An 18804-nucleotide genomic window follows, 5' to 3' on the forward strand; every position below is an offset into this window, starting at 1 on the left:
AGAAGGAGGTTCCCGGCAACAGATGGCCTAGGCTGGGTTGGGGCTTTCAGACCAGAGGATGGGAGGGGGCTGGCCATCTGCACCTGGAGGCTGGCTGAGAGCTCCTCCCCGCCCCCCGCCCCACCCCCCAGCGCAGTGAAAGGAGACGGGAGGGGGAAGGCCGCTTTTATTCCATCTGAAGTTTCAAACCCCCTCCCCTACCCCCTCCCAACACACAGAAAAGATGGAGCCCGGGAGAATGGGGAGAACGCAGCTGGTAGAGGGGTGAGGGCAGCAAAGGTGAGGGCTGCCTCCACCAACCACCGCCCTCCCCTTTCACTGTCCAGATCCGTGGGAGACCTGAGGCAGAGGTGAGGGGCTCCCCACCTACAGGAGTCTGGTTATGCATGCCAGCGGGCAGGGGCCCTAAGGCTCTTAAATGTTGGCAAAAATAAATTAATCCCTGGCGCAGAGTTCCTGGATGCCCACTCTGGAGTGGGGAGAGCAGGCTATGGGGTTGTGAAGCTGGGAGCTCCCTAGCCTCAGGGTTGCCCAGCCCCCAGGAAGGGAGTTAGGCAAGACTGGGAAGCCCAAAGGGGGTGCTCCCCGACCTGCAGGAGAATGGACAGCAGGGGATGGCCTGCTTTGGGGCCAGAATCCTGGGATGGAGGCTGTCTACGGGGTCTGACCAGACTTCCCTTTTGGTCAGGAGGCCGCAGGCAGTGGCTATGCTTGGCAACTGGCCCAGTAGCGGTGGTAGGTGTCCTGGAAGAGGTCCCGGCAGGCGATGTTGGCGCGGAGGCGGGTGCAGGCCAGGAAAGCCCCTGCCAGCTTGCGGTGCAGGGCGTAGGTCTCTTCGGGTGGTGGGCGCAGCCGGTGCTGCAGCAGCACGGGAATGAGGCCCTGCACTCGGCGGGCAGTGTCACCTGCCCCGAAGTCATAGGGGCCCGGGGTGGCGAAAGGCTCCCCCAGGATCATCACTGCCTCCACGTGGGCATCAGAAAATGCCTATGGATAGGGGAGAACAAGAGGCACGGTGTGTTGAGGTACAGCCCCCCACTTAACGAGCACTCTCAAGTATAAACACAAGCCCCCTACTCCCTGAGGAGTCATAGGCAGCCTCCATTCCTTCCAGAGCCCCTAGGCCTCCCCAAAATGGCCCTTTACTTCCTCTCAGAACCTCCAGGAGACAAGTAGCCCTCATTCTCTACACCAGAGAAACAGCCTCCACTTCCCCACCCCCAGTACCCACTAGCAGCCCCCTACTCTCTCCCTCTAGAATAGATAAATGGGGCCCATTTTCCTAGGGTCTCTGAGTAGCCAAGCAGCCTCCATTCCCCCCACTCCTCCCCAGAGCCCCCCAGTAGAGATAAGCAGCCCACCAACCTTGGTTTCAAAGCCCGTGAGGAATTTGAGGTCCTGGGATTTCTGCAGGACCCGGTCTCTGTCTCCATTGGCTGCTGCCATCACCACCTAGGGAAATGGGTGTTTGGCAGAGGTCAAAGGCCAAGGGAGTGGGGTTCAAGGAGGAGTCTTGAAAACTGGCCTGGCCCTCCCTACATTCTGGTCTACTTAAGCCCTCTCCCCTAGAAGCCTCTCCCTCCTCACCTTGCCCCTGTCTCTATCTCCCTCAGGACTGTTCCAGAGCCTGGGTGTGTGTATGTGGGCAGGGTGGTGAGGGGGTAGTCAGGGTTTTTTCCCACCTGGCCTAGAATGTAGAGCCTGCCTGGAAACTACCACGGTGCAACAGCTGGAGGAAATTAAATGTCAAGTGCTATTCATGGGTCCAAACATTCAACTGGACAAGGATGTGACCATGACCCAGAACTCCAACTGCGGTTGCCACTGGGCAATCTCTGTACCTGCCTGGTTGATGTCTGTCTCCTACACCGGGCTTGGAGTCCCAGGGATGCCGGCTAGGTTTAGTCCCAACCGGACTTGTGGGACAAGGCCTGGCATTCAGGAGGCCCTTGGTGAACCTCTGCTTAGCAAATTAGTGTGTGGAGCGATGCACCTCTCCAGCCATGGGTGCACGTGGGGAGAGCAGGAGTTGAGTTGAGGGTGCGAGGCTTCATCCCAGCCCTGCCACTTGCTGGCTGAGAGAGTCTGGGCAAGGCACTTTGCCTTGGGCCTGCCTCTGCTTTCTCATCTGTGAAGCGGGGATGATGAAAAGCTCTTCCTTACGGGGGTTGCTGGGAGGCAGGAGGAGGTGTCTGTGGAGGGCACGGCACTGTGCCTGCATGTAGGAACCGCCGTGACCGTGAGGAGCTACCGTTATTAGGAGATGGATGTGAAGGTCCCAACTTCACGGAAATAGCAAGGCCAGGAGGGAAAACCTTAACCACTTTCTCGGGAGGAAGGGGAATACAGGATTCAATCTGGCAGTTCTAGTCTGTCTCAGCTCCCCCTGCCCGAGGCTGTCTGGCCATCTGTCAGGCCTGTGGTCCTCAGGGACCAGTGTGACGGGGCTTTTTTAAACTGGAAAAGGCTGGGGAGACCGGAGGAGAGCCATGCCAAATAGGCCTGGAGGGGGGTGGGTAGGGGGACACACAAGATGTCCCAGCTACCCAGAGAAAGGCCATGGCTTTGTGCCTCAAGTGGCCTGGAGAGAGGGCCTAAGGAGACTTTGTGTGTGTGTGGGGGGGGGGGCGAGGGGGTTGCCAGCTCCTCCTTCCTATTCCTATGTCAGGGGTGGCCCCACCATCCCCCAGTCCCCAAGCCAGAGCCCCAGGCCTTGTCCTCTCTTCCCTTCCCTGGGCTCCCAGCCCCCAGTCTGACAGGCTACCTGCTGTCCTGAGGGAGTTTTCTAATGCTCTGTCCCTCCCCTGCTCAAATCCCTTCTGTGGGTCCCCACAGCACCCGGATAAAGTACAAGGTGCAAAGCGCGGCTTTCCAGACTCAGGGTGATTTGGTTGCAGCCTCATAGCTGGCTCCTGCTCCACTCCTCACCTGCTGGCCCAGTCAGAAACGAACTTCCCTTTGGTCCTCGAGGACTGACTACTCAAAGTGTGGTTCCTGTACCAGTAGCTTTGGTATCAGCTGGGAGTGTTAGAAATGCAGCATCTTATGCCGGCCTCCAGACCACGGTCTGCATTTATTAGGCTCATGCTGGTAGTGGGGGCCGTGAGCGTCTCATAGACACTAAAGTTTGAGAAGCGTTGCTCTAATGGAAATATCCCTTCTCTCCTCTTGGCCTTTGGAGGTTTATCAGTCTGGAATACTTTCCTTGCCTCTTCCTGATTGGTCTCATCCCTCAGGTCTCAACTCTTGATGCCTCTTCCTCCAGGAAGCTCTCCCTGACCCCCTAGGCTGGCCCAGGCTCCTCCTCGGGGCTCCCACAGTCTCCTGTGCTCCCCCATTCCAGCCCTGACCACTCTGGGTTCTTACTGTTTATCCCCATCCTAGTCTGTGAGCTCCGTGAAGGCGGAGACTGGGTTGATTAGTCACTGGGTTGGTATTGCCCAGAACAGGGCTGGGCACAGGGGGGTGTCAGAGAATGTTGGAATTGATGAGTAAATGAGTAGAAGACCCATGCCAAGTAGCCAATCTCAACAAATTAATGAGATATATGCCTTAGGTAGGTGGGTAGAAATGATGGGCAACAGATGTTCCTGGGGAGAGAGCTGCCCCCCAAGGAGGAGCCGGCCAGGGAGGTATGCTAGTGTAAGGCTGAATACCAAGGCCGGGGACAGCCTGGGGTGTGGGGAAGGGGCAGGATGGCCACTGTGGGCCAACAGGGGCTAGTCAGGGTTTGGGAGCATGGGCTCTGGACCTAGGCTCCCTGAGTCTGAATCCCAGGTCTGCTGTGACCTGGGCCAAGTGACTTCACTTCTCTGAGCTCCAGGAACTTCAGCTGTAAAGTGGGACTAAAAATGGTCCTAACACAGGGCGTCTAGGTGGTTCAGTGTGTTAAGTGTCTGCCTTCAGCTCAGGTCATGATATCAGGGTCCTGGGATCCAGTGCCACATTGGGATCCTTGCTCAGCAGGGAGTCTGCTTCCCCCTCGCCCCTCCCCCCACTCGTGTGTGCTCTCTCTCTCTCAAATAAATAAATACAATTTTTAAAAAGTGCTTAAAAATAGTCCTGACCCCATACAGTTACTCTATGGTTTAGATCAGTTACCATGGATAGCAACCTAAAACAGTACCTGACATCATATTAAGGGCTTTTTATTTATTAGCTATTACTACTGCTATTATTTACAATTTCTTAATTCCAGATACTATATATCTCCTTCTCACCCTCACCTCAGGATCAGGATTGAGGCCCTTCAAAGCCCCCAGGGGTGGAGGGACTCACCTCGATGTAATGGTCTGTGAATTCGGTCCCAAATTCTCGGCTTGCACCAAAGTCCAACAGGGTCACCTGGGACAAGGGAAGGTGAAAGGGATGCTGGGAGTCCACCACCACTCCCCACTGTCTGAGGTGGGGGGCCCCAGGTCCATTCCCACACTGTCCCTCGTCAGAGTCCCCGCCCTGCTGCCTGCCTGGATTCCTGGCCTCCCATCTCCACACTTACCCACCCCCATATGAAACTGAAGGACCTTGCTTTTATATTGTTGGTCCTATCTTTATAATAATATGTTTTAGGTATAGAAAAAAATCTAAAGAATAATAAAATATGTGGAAAAATAAAATGAACACCCACATATCCCAGCACTCCACTTAAAATAGTAAATATTACCAATCCAGGCAGAGCCTCCCAGGGACCCCGGCCTGATCCCAACCCCCCATCCTCTCTTCCAGGGTCACCACTTTCCTGAGATTATCATTACTAAACTATCATTTCCTGAAACTCCCATGTGTGCATTTCTACATTCTCTACATATGTGTGTACCTGTGAACAATAAATAGGCATGTTTTGCGTATTTTAAAACTTCATATAAACGGTATTTATGACAGTTATCCTGTGGCTCGTTCTTTGTGCCCAACATGGTTTTGCAACTTATCCCCATTGCTATGGGCAGCCCTAGCTCGTTCATTTTTTCTGTGAAGGACTTCATCGTGTGAATATATCACAGTGCATTTATCTGGCTGATGGACACTGTGGTTGTTTTGGGTTTTACTATTAAAAACAGCACCTGATGGGCACATGTATAAGAGTTTCTCCAGGGCAGTGGAATTCACACTATTGATCACAACCCATAGCAAGAAATACAGATTGTATCTGGGCACCAGGGCCCAGGCACACCGAAATATAAAGTCAAACAAAAGCATCCTGAAATAATATGGATCCCTTCCATCTGCGGCACAATGGTATCTTCTATTCCGTGGCTTTAAAACAAAAAATGCTGTAGAGACCCAATAAATTGATGTCAGGACTCATATCACTGCCCCCCTCACCCTGAGTTAGAAAAACACTTCCCTATGGTGTGAGCCTAGCAGCGACACAGGCTATCTGTGCACTTAGCAGGGAGGCAGTGGCAAGGGACTGAGGCTAGAGACTCAGCGGGACCACACTGCACTCAGCAAAGGGCTCAGACTTGATCCTCAAGGGGCTGGGGAGCTGTGGAAGGGACAGCTTGGCCAGATTTGTGTTTTCGAAAGATCCATCTGGGGATGGAATGGGTACAGATCACTTTGGAGAGCGTTTGGCAGCCACGTTCACTTTCAGTCCAAACCCTTACCCCAGGCCATTGGCCACCCTGTGTCCTCTGCCAGGAACACTCTTCCCTGCTCTTCAGGTGGCCGTCCCCTTCTCATCTTTCTGGTTGGTTTCAGCTTTAATGGCACTTCCTTTGAGAAGCCTACCTTGACCTCACCTACCCTGTGCCGGGTCAGCCACTTTCCCTGGCTCCCCATAGCCCCCTGTGCCTCCCCTGTCACTGACCACTCTGGCCTGTGCTTCCCCATCATGGTGCTAAATACTTGGTTATCACCATCTGGTCACATGTGGGTCCCTCCACTGGACTGGGAACTCTGAGAAGGCGAGGACTAGGGTTGTCTTGGCATCACTGTCAAGGGGCAGCAGAATCTTGGTGTGTTAAATGAAAGCCGGGTGTGGGAGTGATGACTAACTGCCTTCCAAAAGTTGTGCCGCTAGGGAACCACTGCCTAGCGGAGATTCCATTTCCCAACAACCCTTGCACCTAGATAGGCCATGTGACCAATTCTTCTCAATGGAATGGTATGGGAAACAATGTGTCAGTTCTGGCCAAAGCAATTAGGCAGGGCACTACCCTCTTAACCTCTCTTTCCCCTTTCACTGGAAGGAGAGCACTGCAAGGCCTAGGGGATGGCACAATCACAGACGGGAAGGAGCCTGGGTCCCTGAGTCACCATGTGGAGGAGGGCCACTCCAGCCCGTCATGTGGATAATAACTGCTATTGTGTTGTGCTACTGAAATATAGGGAATTATCTGTTAAAGCATCTGATGTACCGTGATCCACATCGTAAAGAACCAACCTGGTGGCTGGAGGCATCATACAGGAAGTTGGCCCAGTTGGGGTCCGTCTGCATGAATCGGAACTCAAACAGCTCCCGCAGACACAGCCTCAGGAGCTGGAAGCAGATCTGGAGCAGGGAGGAGTAACAGACATCTCACAGTCGTCCACTCCTATAAAGCTCTCTCTGGCCGGGAGGCGGACTGTGGGTTTGGCCAGCCCTACGAGCCCTGCCCAGAGGCAGCGTCCTCCCTACTGTCCCTCGAGACCCCGTACCTCGTTCCGGATGTCCTGGCTCAAGCTCTGGCACTGGTCCAGGGGGACCCCTCCAGCCAGCTCCATGCCCAGCACCCGCGTTGTGCACAGCTCCTTAATCACAGCCGGTACCCGGAAGAAGGGGTCATCTGCCAACAGCTGCCTGGGGCAGGAGGGAGGGGAAGGGACGAGACTTCATGCTTCAGGCCCCCGTGGCCCAGCTCAAGGCCTCCTCCTCTTCTTCTGAGAAGCACTCCCTGAACAGTCTATGTCTTGCCTCCCCCCCTCCTGCCTGTCTGTCCTGAGTGATGGCCAATACCTGGCTGGACTGACATTCATTCATTCACTCATTCATCAAGTATCTCCGTAGTGCCTACTCTGTGCCTATCCCTATCCCTAAGCTGGGTGCTGCTGGAGCCCCAGTTACCACTTCCCTACCGGAAACACGTCTGTGACTTCCGGTTGCCCCAGGATAGAGCTCCATGTATTAAGCCTGATGAGCATTACTTTTTCATCAGTTTATGAATTAACCTTTTCAGAAAAAGAGTTGCTGATATACAAATCTCCAAGTCCACAGTGATACTCACTGGCCACTCCTTGGAGTCATTACTCTGAACACCAGTTAGTACTGACTCCTTCCTGGTGTCCGTCCCTGTGTGGGACGATGCGTGACAGCAGTGGATGAGCTCTGGGCCTGCCCCCCAGACACCAGAGACCATACTCTTAACACATATACGGGCAGACCAATAACAGATTGAGTTAAGCGCGTCAGTGTAAGATTTGGGAGGCAAAGAATATGAGCAAAATCCGTGGCTGAGACCTGTGGGATGGCTGGGGGGCGGGTAGGGCGATGGGGAGGGCTGGGGAATGATCCAGGTTTTATTCTAAGGGCACTGGGAAATCCTGGAGGGAAGGGGTTTCCAGATCCCGCAGAGGTGTGTCCCGGCCAAGCTCACTTCATACTCTTCTCTTCAGGGTCCCACTTCTTGTATTTTTGTCACTGTTTATAAAATCTCGGATGTTTGAACCGCTCCTCACAGGCCAGGCCCTGTGCCAAGCATTTAATGGACACGATCCCCTTTTTCCCCTCACCCCCCTATGAGGAGGATGCTCTCCTGAGGGTGCGGATTCAGGCCACCCAGCCAGTAAAGGGCTGACCTGGGATTGGATCCCACATCTGAGTCCAGGGCCCATGCCCAGGACCACTGCCCTCTGCTGCCCCTGCTCTCGCGCCGTATCTACAGACCTTGGCCCAGGACACCCATGGGCCATGAGGGGAGGACCTCACTGGGTGCAATTAACTGCTGCACACCACGATGCTTCTAAGACACAACCCTATTGTTCCCCTGTAGCTGAGTTCATTCATTTTCGCTGCTGTATGATATTCCGCTGGTGAATATACCGTTATTTATTTATCCACCTTGCTGGATGAACTTGATAGATTTGGGTCGTGTCCAGTTTGGGGCGACCGCTGCTCTGAGCATTCTGGAACAGGCTGATGGTGTACACCAGCCAAAGTGTCCCTAGAGCATTTGTTTAGCAAGGAGGGTGGTTACCAGGTTGTATATGAATACTGGGCCTCGATGAGGCCAGGCTGCTCTCCAAAATGCTTATCTCAAAGCCTCCTCCTGCCCACAGTGGCTAAGGGATGGCCTGGAGCCCCGTTCTCTCCCGCCCGTGATGCTGTCAGGCTGTGTATGCTTTGTCCGTCCAGTGGTGTGGCGGTATTTCATGGTGTAACTAAGGGCCTGTTGACAAGTCCATCTCCCCCACTAGACGACAGTGGTCATGCATCCCATTTGACAGGTGAGAAAATTCACAGAGAGAGGAAGTGACGTGCCCCCGCTCACAGAGGACACAGGGGATAAATCAAGTGAGGAGTGAATGGAGGGAGGGATGAACAAATGAGAAGAAAAAGAGTTTGCTGGCTCTACCCCAGGCCTCCAGCTGCCAGCCACTGTGGAGACGTCCACTTCCCGCTCATCCTGGGAGGGGAGCAAGGGGTCCTGGGGGGCCTGCAGGGGGCTCAGCTCACCTGAAGTTCTGGGCACAAGCTGCCTCACGACGGTAGTCACACTCCCAGGCCAGCTCCTGCTGCAAGGCCCGCAGGCTCTGCTCAGCAAACAGGCCTGAGGGGGCAGCCATGTCAGGCAGGGAAGGCCACAGCCTGTCCCCACCATGACAGCCACCCCCGCCCCAGGCTTCCACTCAGGGGTGTCTTCTCTTGCCAGTCATGTCTCTCACTGTCTGTCTGTCTGTCACAGTCCCTCACACCTTCTGCTCCATGCCTTTTACTACATCATCTGTCCACACACACCTCCCCTCCATCCTTCACACAGCTGCGGCCTCTCCTGCAGCCTCCCTCCTGGGGTCTCTTTCTTAGGAACGCATGCCAGGCCCCAGGCATCTCTTTCATGGTCACACATGCTACCTACCCTGTCTGTTTCATAGTCTCTCATGCTGTCCTCAGGGCTTCAAAATCTTACTTCCAGGCCACACACACGCACACATACACACGCACCCACACATGAGGTCCCGCTTACACTCCCTTCCTGCTTCTGTGGCTCTTTCCCAGACCGCCAGGCCCTCTCTGGGCACCCTGTGTATCTGCTTCTGAATTTCAGTGCGGGCTTCTGTCTCTGGGTCTGTCAGAATCTCTAAGTTTGGCTTTTTCCCACACATTCAGACTCCCTGGGGTCTCCCTGCCTTGGTGTCCCTTCTTTCTGTCGCAAACACACAGACTTGCACATTCGCCCACGCTCACACATTCGGGCACACCCTGCCCCGAGCTGGCGTGTCTTCTCCATCCAGCCCCACTTTCTCCCTTCGGGGCATCCCTCCCACACTCGGGGTGGAGTGGCGCCTCACCCTCCGGCAGGGCCACGCTCATCTTAAGCACCGCCAGCAGGTTCTGGATATCACTCTGGATGCTCTGGGCCACGCCTGGGTACTGTGAGCAGGGAAGGACGGAGGGCGGGAGTCATTCCTCTGGGACAGCAGGGTGCCCACTCCCAGCCCTGCCCCGCCTCCCCCCTCACCTGGATCTTCACAGCCACCTCTGTCCCGTCCCTCAGCACGCCTTGGTGCACCTGCCCGATGGAGGCAGCAGCAAAGGGCACCTCCTCCAAAGAGGCCACCTTGGCCTGCCAGTCCCTGCCGAGTTCCTCTTCGAGAACTTTCTGGGGACAGTGGTTGAAACAATCATCATTGCAGTTACGGGCAGCTGAGTTCACTCCCTATGCTGAGTGCTTTTTATGTGAATAAGCCCATTCACCATATGCTGGGCTCTGGGCTATGCTCCTGGCTACTACCCATCTTTACAGATGAGGAGACTGAGGCTCACAGAGAAGTCTCTTGGCCGAGGTGGCAAGCCAGGTGCTGGCAGACTGGGAGGCCCAGCCTCAGCCTGTACTCCCAAGGCTGTGTGGGGTACTGTGGGGACTGCTACTCCTTCATTCTACTCCTAGATTGTATTATCAGCTCGAAGTTAATGCAATAAGGAAGAGCCAACATTTACGGAGGGCTTCCTGTGGGCCGGGACCTGTCCGGAGTGGCTTGGAGAGGGGCCATAATGACGCAGGGTCACCAGGCAAGTGAGCAGAGCAGAGATTGGAAGGAAGGTAGGCAGCTGGATGAGGATTCCACACCCTTACCCAATCACTAGAAGAACAGTTCATGTCTTGGGCACTTACTGGGTGCCACGTGCTGCACCAACCTATTTACAGACATGATCTCCTTTAATTAAAAAAACTAGTACTGGGGACGCCTGGGTGGCTCAGTTGGTGAAGCATCTGACTCTTGATTTCAGCTCGGGTCATGATCTCAGGGTTGTGAGATCGAGCCCCATGTCGGGCTCTGCACTCAGTGTGGAGTTTGCTTGAGATTCTCTCTCCCTGCCCCTCCCCCACTGCCCCCACTCACATGCCTGCACTCTCTCTCAAGTAAATAAATCTTTAAAAAAGCGTAGTACTAATAATAGCAACAACTTGCATGTCACTCACGGTGTGTCAGGGGCCCTTTCGAAGTGCTTTACATATACTAATTTACGTAACCCTAGGATGTGGGTGTTGTTACCACTCTGGCCAATTACAGATGAGGTAACTGAGGCACAGAGAGGTCAGGCCACATGTCTGAGATCACTCAGGCAGTACCTGGCAGGGCCAGGATTTGCACTCACAAAGTCCGGCCCCTAGCCACTTCCTGCCTCTTTAGTAGCCGTGACAGAGCCCTGAGCCCACCAGGGACTGAACTAAGTACTCTGCACCATTCCCTCATGTCATCATCTCAACAACTCTCTGAGATGTGTGCTTTAGTGATCCCCATTTTACAGATGGGGAAACTGAGGCTTCAGCAATGAAGCCTGAGGGGTGGGGGAGTGTCAGGCAGGTGGAGCACGCCTCCCTCACCAGCCTCCTGACGGGCACTCACCAGCATCTGCCTGCGCGGCATGAAGTCGGCGCTCTGGCGGACGCGCTCGAAGATGCGCTGCAGCTGAGGACTGATGAAGCTGCTGTCTGGGGAGACAGGGAGACAAGAGCAGCCGTGAGGGAGGAGGCGAGGCGGGGCCTCTGCCGGAATATCTGAAGGCGGTGCTGGCGGGTGGGTGGGGGTGCGGAAGGAGTGAGGTCCAGGGTCAGGAATTGAGGGTCATGCCGTACCCTGGATGCTGAGCATTTGGCCAACCTTGAGGGCAGCCCCCCGAACTGTACACAAGGTCTGCACAATCCGTTCGGCATTGGCCTCTGACAGGAAAGGGCTGGAGCCTGGCCGGGAGCTGCTCTCTGGAGTGGAGAGAATAATCATTAGTATTATGACCACAAAAAATCATGATAGCACCACTGCATAACCGCCGGCATGGCTAAAATGAAACCGACAATACCAAGTGCTGACAAGGGTATGGAGCAGTCTAAATACCACGTTGCTGATGAGTGTTGTGGCACAAGCCCTTTGGGAAGTTTCCAGCAGAGCACACACCTGCAGCTGATGTGATTTCTCTCCTAGGTATATACCCAAGAAAAGGCATATGTGTGTCCGCTGACAGTTATTCCAAAATGGTCCCCAACTGGAAATAACCCAATGGTCCCCAAATTGTCCACAGAATGAACAAAAGCATGCTGGAACAGTCACAAAGTGACTCCAACAGCACTGAATACACCATACACCACCGCCAACAGCACTGAATACGCCATACACCACCGCCAACAGCACTGAATACGCCATACACCACCGCCATCTACCCACAGCAACATGGCGGCATCCCTCAGACAGAATGTGAAGCAAAAGCAGCCAGACACATATGAGGACACGCCGTCTGATGACATTGCGTGAAGAGCAAAACCAGTCACAACTAATCGTGGCAGTCAGAAGCCAAGACGGTGGTTTCCCTTGGTGGCATGAGTAGCCAAGACGGGGCAGATAGGAGCTTCTGGAGAATGAGGGCAGTGATTCTCGAAGTGTGGTTCCGGGAACCCTGAGGGTCCCTGAGACCCTTCAGGAGGCTCTGTGAGATCAAAACTATTTTCGTAATTATATTAATGTTATTTGCCCCTTTTTTACTCTCATTCTCCCATAAATACTCAGTGGAGTTTTCCAGAAACTCCATGACCTGTGATGATGCCATTGCTCTGACGGCTGATGGAATGCATGTGTGTGTGTATTCCTGCGTTCTAAAAATTTGTTTTCTCCTGAAACTAATATTATACTATATGTTAACTATTTAGAATTTAAATAAAACTTGAAACATAAAAAAACCACTTTAATCTCTAATGCAGTAAATATCCATAAATATAACGCTAAAATATAATCCATAAGCAGGTTCTCTGGGGTTCTCATTCTATTTTTTATTGAGATATAATTCATAAATCGTGAACTCGCCCATTTAAGGAGTACAGTTCATGGCTTCTAGTACATTCAGAGTTGTACAACTATCACCGCAAGCAATTTTGGAACATTTTCACAGCCCAAAAAGAAACCCCACACCTATTAGCAGTCACCTCCCCCATTTCTCCCAACCACCTCCTCCCGAGTCCCTGGGAACTATTAATCTGTGGTCTCCATGGACATTTCATATGAATGGAATCATACAGTATGTGACCCTTTTGTGTCTGGCTTCTTTCACTTAGCATAGTTTTCAAGATTCATCCACATTGTAGCATGGATCAGTACTTTATTCTCTTTTATAGCGGAATAATGTCCCATCGTGCGAATATAACATATTTTGTTTATCCATCCCTAAGTTGTAAGGGGGTGCTGGGATCCTGAGACTGAAAAGTTTGAGAACTGTTGTCTTAGGGTTTCTTGATCTGGGCACACAGATGTATCCACTTTGTGAAAACGAACCAAGCTATACACTTAGGAGATGTGCCCAGCTCCACATGCAAATTACAGGATTATTCAATAAAGTGTTTATTAAGCTTTTATTTATTTCATGAAAAAATTTTATTGAGCTCTTTATCTAGCTAGGGCTCGCCCTGTGCCAGGCAGAATTCCAAGCGTCTCTGTGGATTCTCTGGCTGAATCCCCACAATTAGCCAAAAAGTAAGCACTACCAATGCCTCAATTTTCTTTTCTTTTTTTTTTTTTTTTAAAGATTTTATTTATTTATTTGACAGAGATAGAGACAGCCAGCGAGAGAGGGAACACAAGCAGGGGGAGTGGGAGAGGAAGAAGCAGGCTCATAGCAAAGGAGCCTGATGTGGGGCTCGATCCTGGAACTCCAGGATCACGCCCTGAGCCGAAGGCAGACGCCCTAACCGCTGTGCCACCCAGGCGCCCCAATGCCTCAATTTTCAAGGTGAGGAAGCAAGACATTCAGAGAGGTACAATGCCTGGCCCTGGGTCACACAGCACAGAAGTGGCAAAGCAGGGTGTAGACTCAGTTTGGCCTTACCTCAAGCCTAATCCTCCATTTACACCCAACATTTTGAAAAAAAGAAAAAAAATCCAAATGAACAGAAAAGTCACATGCACAGCATCACGGATACCCGCATCTCCAATTCAAACTTTTTTCTTTTTTTTCCGATTCAAACTTTTCACCTTCGGCCTCACCTGCATAATTTATCTGTGTGTATGTGCCCAAACACTCGCCCTTATTTTTTGCAGGCCCATTTGCCTGTAGTTGCACACAACCTGTGCGAAAAATAAGGATATTCCCCTACTCAATCACAGGGCCATCATCACGCCTCAGAAAATGAACAAGAATTCTAGCTGCTCTTCAGTCCAAATTCAGATGTTCCCAGTTGTCCCCAAAAGTCTTTAACAGTTATTTTTCTCAAGCTGACATCCAATCATGGGTCACACATTGCATCTGTCGTTACTATGGCCTTAGTCTCTTTCTCACCCCAAATATCCAGCCCCACTTTTGCTTCCGGACACAGGCTTGTGGGTGAATCTTAGCCCCCAGTGCTAATCTCCACACACGTCTTTCTCTCTGTTGTGCACAGACACCCCTCCCCTTCCCTGACACTCCTATTCTCAGCTTTTCTCTCCTGCTCAGAGTTTTAGGAATTCAACTCCAATTATTTTTCTCACACGACAGGCGGCTTCACGATGACCCTGAGAGGTGGGTACATGATCATGCATTCTCCAGATGAGAAAACTGGGCCCAGAGAGGTGAAGCCACTCAGCCCAGGTCACACAGCAAGGCCAGGGTCTGAACTCAGGCAGTGTGGCTCACTCACTCACCTGATGGCAGACGTCCTCCTGGAAGGGACTTCTTGGCCACCTCAGCCAGCGCTCCCAGCCCCAAGCCCACAGCCAGTCCTGGGGAGTGAGAGAGGAGCTTGGGTGCCTGCCTGCCCCCCAGGCCTTGTCCCTCGACCCCCTATCTGCTCTCAGCCTCTCCCTAAGCAATCTGTCCCCCAGCACTCTGTTGGCAACTCTCTGCTTGTCTCTGTTCCCAACTCAGTCTCTTACTCTCTCCCTCCTTGGGGCTCCCTTCGAGGTGCGGCTACCTCTTTCTCCATCACTGTGTCCACGTCTGTCTCCCGGGTCAGCGGTTCTCACCCCTGGCTGCACATCTGAGCCATGTGAGGAGCTTTTGTAAATACGAGGCTGAGGTTCTATGGCCTGAGATGAGCCTTGGAATTCATATATATATTTTAAGCATCCCGAGATTCTAGTGTGCGGCTAAGAGTAAGAAGGCCCCGAAATGATCCCCCCTGGGTCGGTCTTCCTATGACTCCCATTTCTCTGTCCACACTTCACCTTCATGTTCACCTCTCCTTGTCTAAGTTAGTTATCTCCGTCTTCCCCCTTCCCTCCTCCTGGCATATCAGTTCACGCCTCTTTCTCTCTGTCCCTCCTTTTGATGTTATCCCTCTGGCTTTGATTTCCTCTGCCTCCTGTCTCCTTGTTGCTAAAGACATCTTGAGTCTCTCTGCCTCTTTCACAGTCACCATCTCTGCAAATCATCGTACCTGGCATTTTCTGGATGCTTGCTACATGCCAGGAACCATTCCTGGTGACTTATATGCATTAACTCATTTTGTCCTCACAGAAAAGGAAACCGAGGGGTGCCTGGGTGGCACAGCGGTTAATCATCTGCCTTCGGCTCAGGGCGTGATCCCAGCGTTACGGGATCGAGTCCCACATCAGGCTCTTCCGCTATGAGCCTGCTTCTTCCTCTCCCACTCCCCCTGCTTGTGTTCCCTCTCTCGATGGCTGTCTCTCTCTGTCGAATAAATAAATAAAATCTTTGAAAAAATTAAAAAAAAAAAAAAAAGAAAAGGAAACCGAGGCTCAGAGAGGTTAAGTAACTCGTCCAGAGTCACAAAGTGAGAATGAGGCAGAATCACTTGAACCCCGGGCAGCCTGGTGTCAAAGTTCTAACCAGTGTATTTAACTTCCTTTTCCTACTGTGAATCTTTGAACCATGATGCACACTAAAGAGGACACATGCATTATAACAGTAGAGAGATATATGTATGTTTCACGAAACAAGAATTTCCTTTATTCTACATGTACACCCATATTTTCCATTCTATTCTTTTTTTTAAAAGATTTTATTTATTTGAGAGAGAGAGAGAGAAAGAGAGAGAGAGGCACGAGCAGGGAGACAGGCAGAGGGAGAGGAAGAAGCAGGCTCCCAGCTGAGCTCAGGCTCCATCCGAGGACCCTGAGATCATGACCTGAGACAAAGTCAGACGTTTACCCAACTGACCACCCAGGGCCCCCCCATTCTATTCTTTTTAATGTTGGTTGCAACCCCCTGAATTATTTCATGCAGACTGTGACCTGAAGTGTGAACAATCCTGCTGCATAATCTGGGGTCAGGTCACTTCACTTCCCTTTGCCTCCATTTCCTCAACTATAGAGTAGAAACTAACACTCATCAATTCAGTGCAGAGAGATCGAGTGTACATCGGGCCTTGCACATTCCAAATGCTCAATAAATGTTACCTTCCTCTCTATTTCTCTTGGCTTTGCAGGCCTTTGCCTTCCTTCTCTTTCCATCTCTCACTCCTCTCCCTGTCTCTGATTCACCCTCTCCCCCTTGCTTAATTCTGTAAACGTGGCCTCCTCTGATCTAGGTCACAATCTCCCACAGTCACACCTACCCCCAAAGTTGGCCAAGCGGCTGATGCGGGAAGCGGGCACCTTGCGTTCTCGAGAGCGGTCGCTGAGCTGGGAAATGGGGAGAAGGTCTGAGGGTGGGAAGGGGAGCACAGTACCCAGGGAGTCCAACCCCAACCTGCCACCATACCCTTCCCCAAGCTTAGGAGGCCGGCTGCCTTCAGGGGGTGCTGCTAGGTGGGTGGGAGACAGTGATACCTGGGGCCGGGGGGTCTTCCTGATCCGGGCTTCCCGTATCCTGCGAATGTCCTCCTCACCCAGGCCTCTGCCAGGCCCATCCTTATGAAACATTTGGGCCCAAGAACCCCCACATGGTCCCTGCAAGAAAAGTGGATATTGGTAAGGAGTAGAAGACATGGGATCTGCGTGACCCTTTTGGATACCTCCCTGTCATTTTACACCCTAAAACCTCCCTCATCCTCTCCCCCTTGGAGACCCTCTCCAGTCTCTTACCCACCAGTGAGGCCCAGGCCCCAGGGCCCCACAAGGTAAACCAACAGTCCGGCCCAGCTGTCCACAGGTCCCCCGTAGTAAGCCCCCCACCTCCAGCCACATTGCCTGGGGGAGAATGGGAGGGATTACTCGGGTAGGAGTTGGCACTGACCTCTCTGCTCTGCCCTTGTCTTTGCTAAGCCCTCACATTCCTCTGTGTCCACCCTAAGATTCCCACCCACCAAAGACTTCCTTTCCTGTTAATAGTTCCCCAGTTTCTCCTGGCTCCCTCTCTGGTTGCTAGGAACCCAGAGCTCTTCCTGCGCACCTCCCAAAACCCACTTTCGCCCTGTCCCACTCCCCATCGTTGCTAGGGTCCTCCCCCGTTGCTAGACACCCACAGATCCTCCAGGGCTACCTCTTTACTCCTCTGAGCCCCCCTCGTTGCTAGGCACCGCCTTCCTCTCTGTTGCTAGGCACCCACAATTGCCTCTCCCCCCCCCCCCCCGGCCGGTTACTGGGCACCTCCCCCCGTTGCTAAGCACCCACTGTTCCCAGGATCCGGGTCCGCTACATGCGGGAACCTCTTGCGCTTCCGGAGTCTCTGCACGCCCGCCCCCTCCGGTCAGCTAGCCAATGGCAGAGCAGCAGCTCACTGACTGGCGCGTAGCACGCCCCGCTGTGCGTGAGGGGCGGCACTGGGGGCGGAGCCTAAGGGTGGGCGTTGGGGCCTGCTGGGATTGTTGGGGCACCGCGGGGGCAGCGCGGGGGCTGCACACGTGCCCTTTTATGCCCTTCCACGCACCTCACTGTGGCGTATGCGCGGCAGACCTTTCTTTTCCCCACACCGTCTTTTTTGCGAACATCCGCAAAAACTCCCCATCTCTTCTCTGCACGAACATCTTGCCAACCTGCTTATTTTTACCCCCAGCGGACTGGACGTCTCTCCTTTGAACACACATCTTCCCAGCAAACATGTCCCTTGCACTGGGACCCCCCTCCACTTTGCATATCCACCTTCTGCTTCAAACACCCACATCCCTGCATCCAGCTTATTCCTTTGCACATATAACCCCCCTTGCCTTGCTTGTCAACTGTCTCCTCATACTCTCAACTCTCCCGTACACATAAACCTCCTCACACTCAGCCCCTTGCACACTGGGCCCCTGTTCTCTCATACTGCCTGCTCTCTCTCTCTGCTCCCCGCCCACCTGCGAGATGGTGTGAGTGGGAGCCCTCCGTTTCCTGTAGGCCTGACATTTCCCAGAACACACTCAGCCAAGATTCCCACTGCTGAGTCAGGAGCCCTGGCATCCCAGAAAACCAGCTCCCAGCCCATCTGGGTGTGTGTTTGGGGGGCGGGGGGAGGGCAGGCAGGCTTAAAGCCTGCTCCCCCCACAATAGGCTGACTCACCCCTCCTCACAGTCTGGAATAGAAGCAGCTGGCTGGGGCATCTTTCCCACCACTGGGAGAAGGAGGGATGTGACGCTTTCCTCACGTAACCTCCCCCCACCCCAACTGTCTAACCCCTTTTGTTGGAACCAGACCTCCCTGTCTCTGTCCCTGTGCTATGACCTCAGAAGAGCCCCAACTCTCTGGATTTCATCTTCCCAGCCTGTATGATTTGTTAGGGGGCTCCTGCTATGATTTCTCACCGGTCTGTGAAGAGATGATTCACTTTAGAGCCCTGGGTCTGTGCCCAATGCCCCACTCCCACATGACTCAACTTCAGGACAAAACACCCCCTGTCACCCTCCAGACGTAAGGGTCTGACTCAGGAGCTGGGTGACAGCTCACCCTTGGGGGCAAAAATATATAAAAAGCACCTATGACAATAATTAACCCTACAGGACTGTGGCTGATAGTGCCAAGCCCGGTGCTACATGCTTTCCCTTTATGAGGTCATATCAAAGGCTACAAGCAAAGGCTAGAGGCTGGCAGATTTCTGAGCCTCAGTGTTCCATCTGTAAAATGGGGCTGTGGATCCTGTCTTGCTCCGTGTTAGAGAAAGAGATGCAGTGAAATAGTGTCTGTAATGAGCTTGGCGCAAGACCTGGTACAGAACAAGAGTTCTATTACATGAGAGAAATTTCTTATGGAAAAGTCATTCTTTCCAAATTTCCTACTAAGCACTTATCATATGCTTTTCTAGGCTTTTCTAGGGGACACAACAAGGGGTA

At 52.8% G+C, this 18804-nt stretch overlaps 1 protein-coding gene across 1 annotated transcript; it reads right to left on the minus strand.

Annotated features, from left to right (window-relative positions):
* Positions 1–151: 151 nt before the first annotated feature.
* On the minus strand, positions 152–17224 carry COQ8B (coenzyme Q8B). The gene is made up of 15 exons (XM_045784868.2): positions 17173–17224; positions 16645–16749; positions 16390–16509; positions 16176–16242; positions 14302–14379; positions 11277–11399; positions 11047–11132; positions 9657–9797; positions 9487–9568; positions 8654–8747; positions 6640–6781; positions 6386–6493; positions 4279–4344; positions 1366–1452; positions 152–987 (listed from the first exon to the last, which is right to left on the minus strand). Exons 2-15 carry the CDS (start codon positions 16744–16746, stop codon positions 706–708), a joined length of 1578 nt encoding a protein of 525 aa, XP_045640824.2. The 5' UTR covers positions 16747–16749; positions 17173–17224; the 3' UTR covers positions 152–705.
* Between the last annotated feature and the right edge of the window lie 1580 nt (positions 17225–18804).

This window comes from Ursus americanus, chromosome 21 (assembly GCF_024610735.1).
Source record: "Ursus americanus isolate L20-20 chromosome 21, mUrsAme1.1.p, whole genome shotgun sequence".
In the NCBI taxonomy this organism is placed as follows: Eukaryota; Metazoa; Chordata; class Mammalia; order Carnivora; family Ursidae; genus Ursus; species Ursus americanus.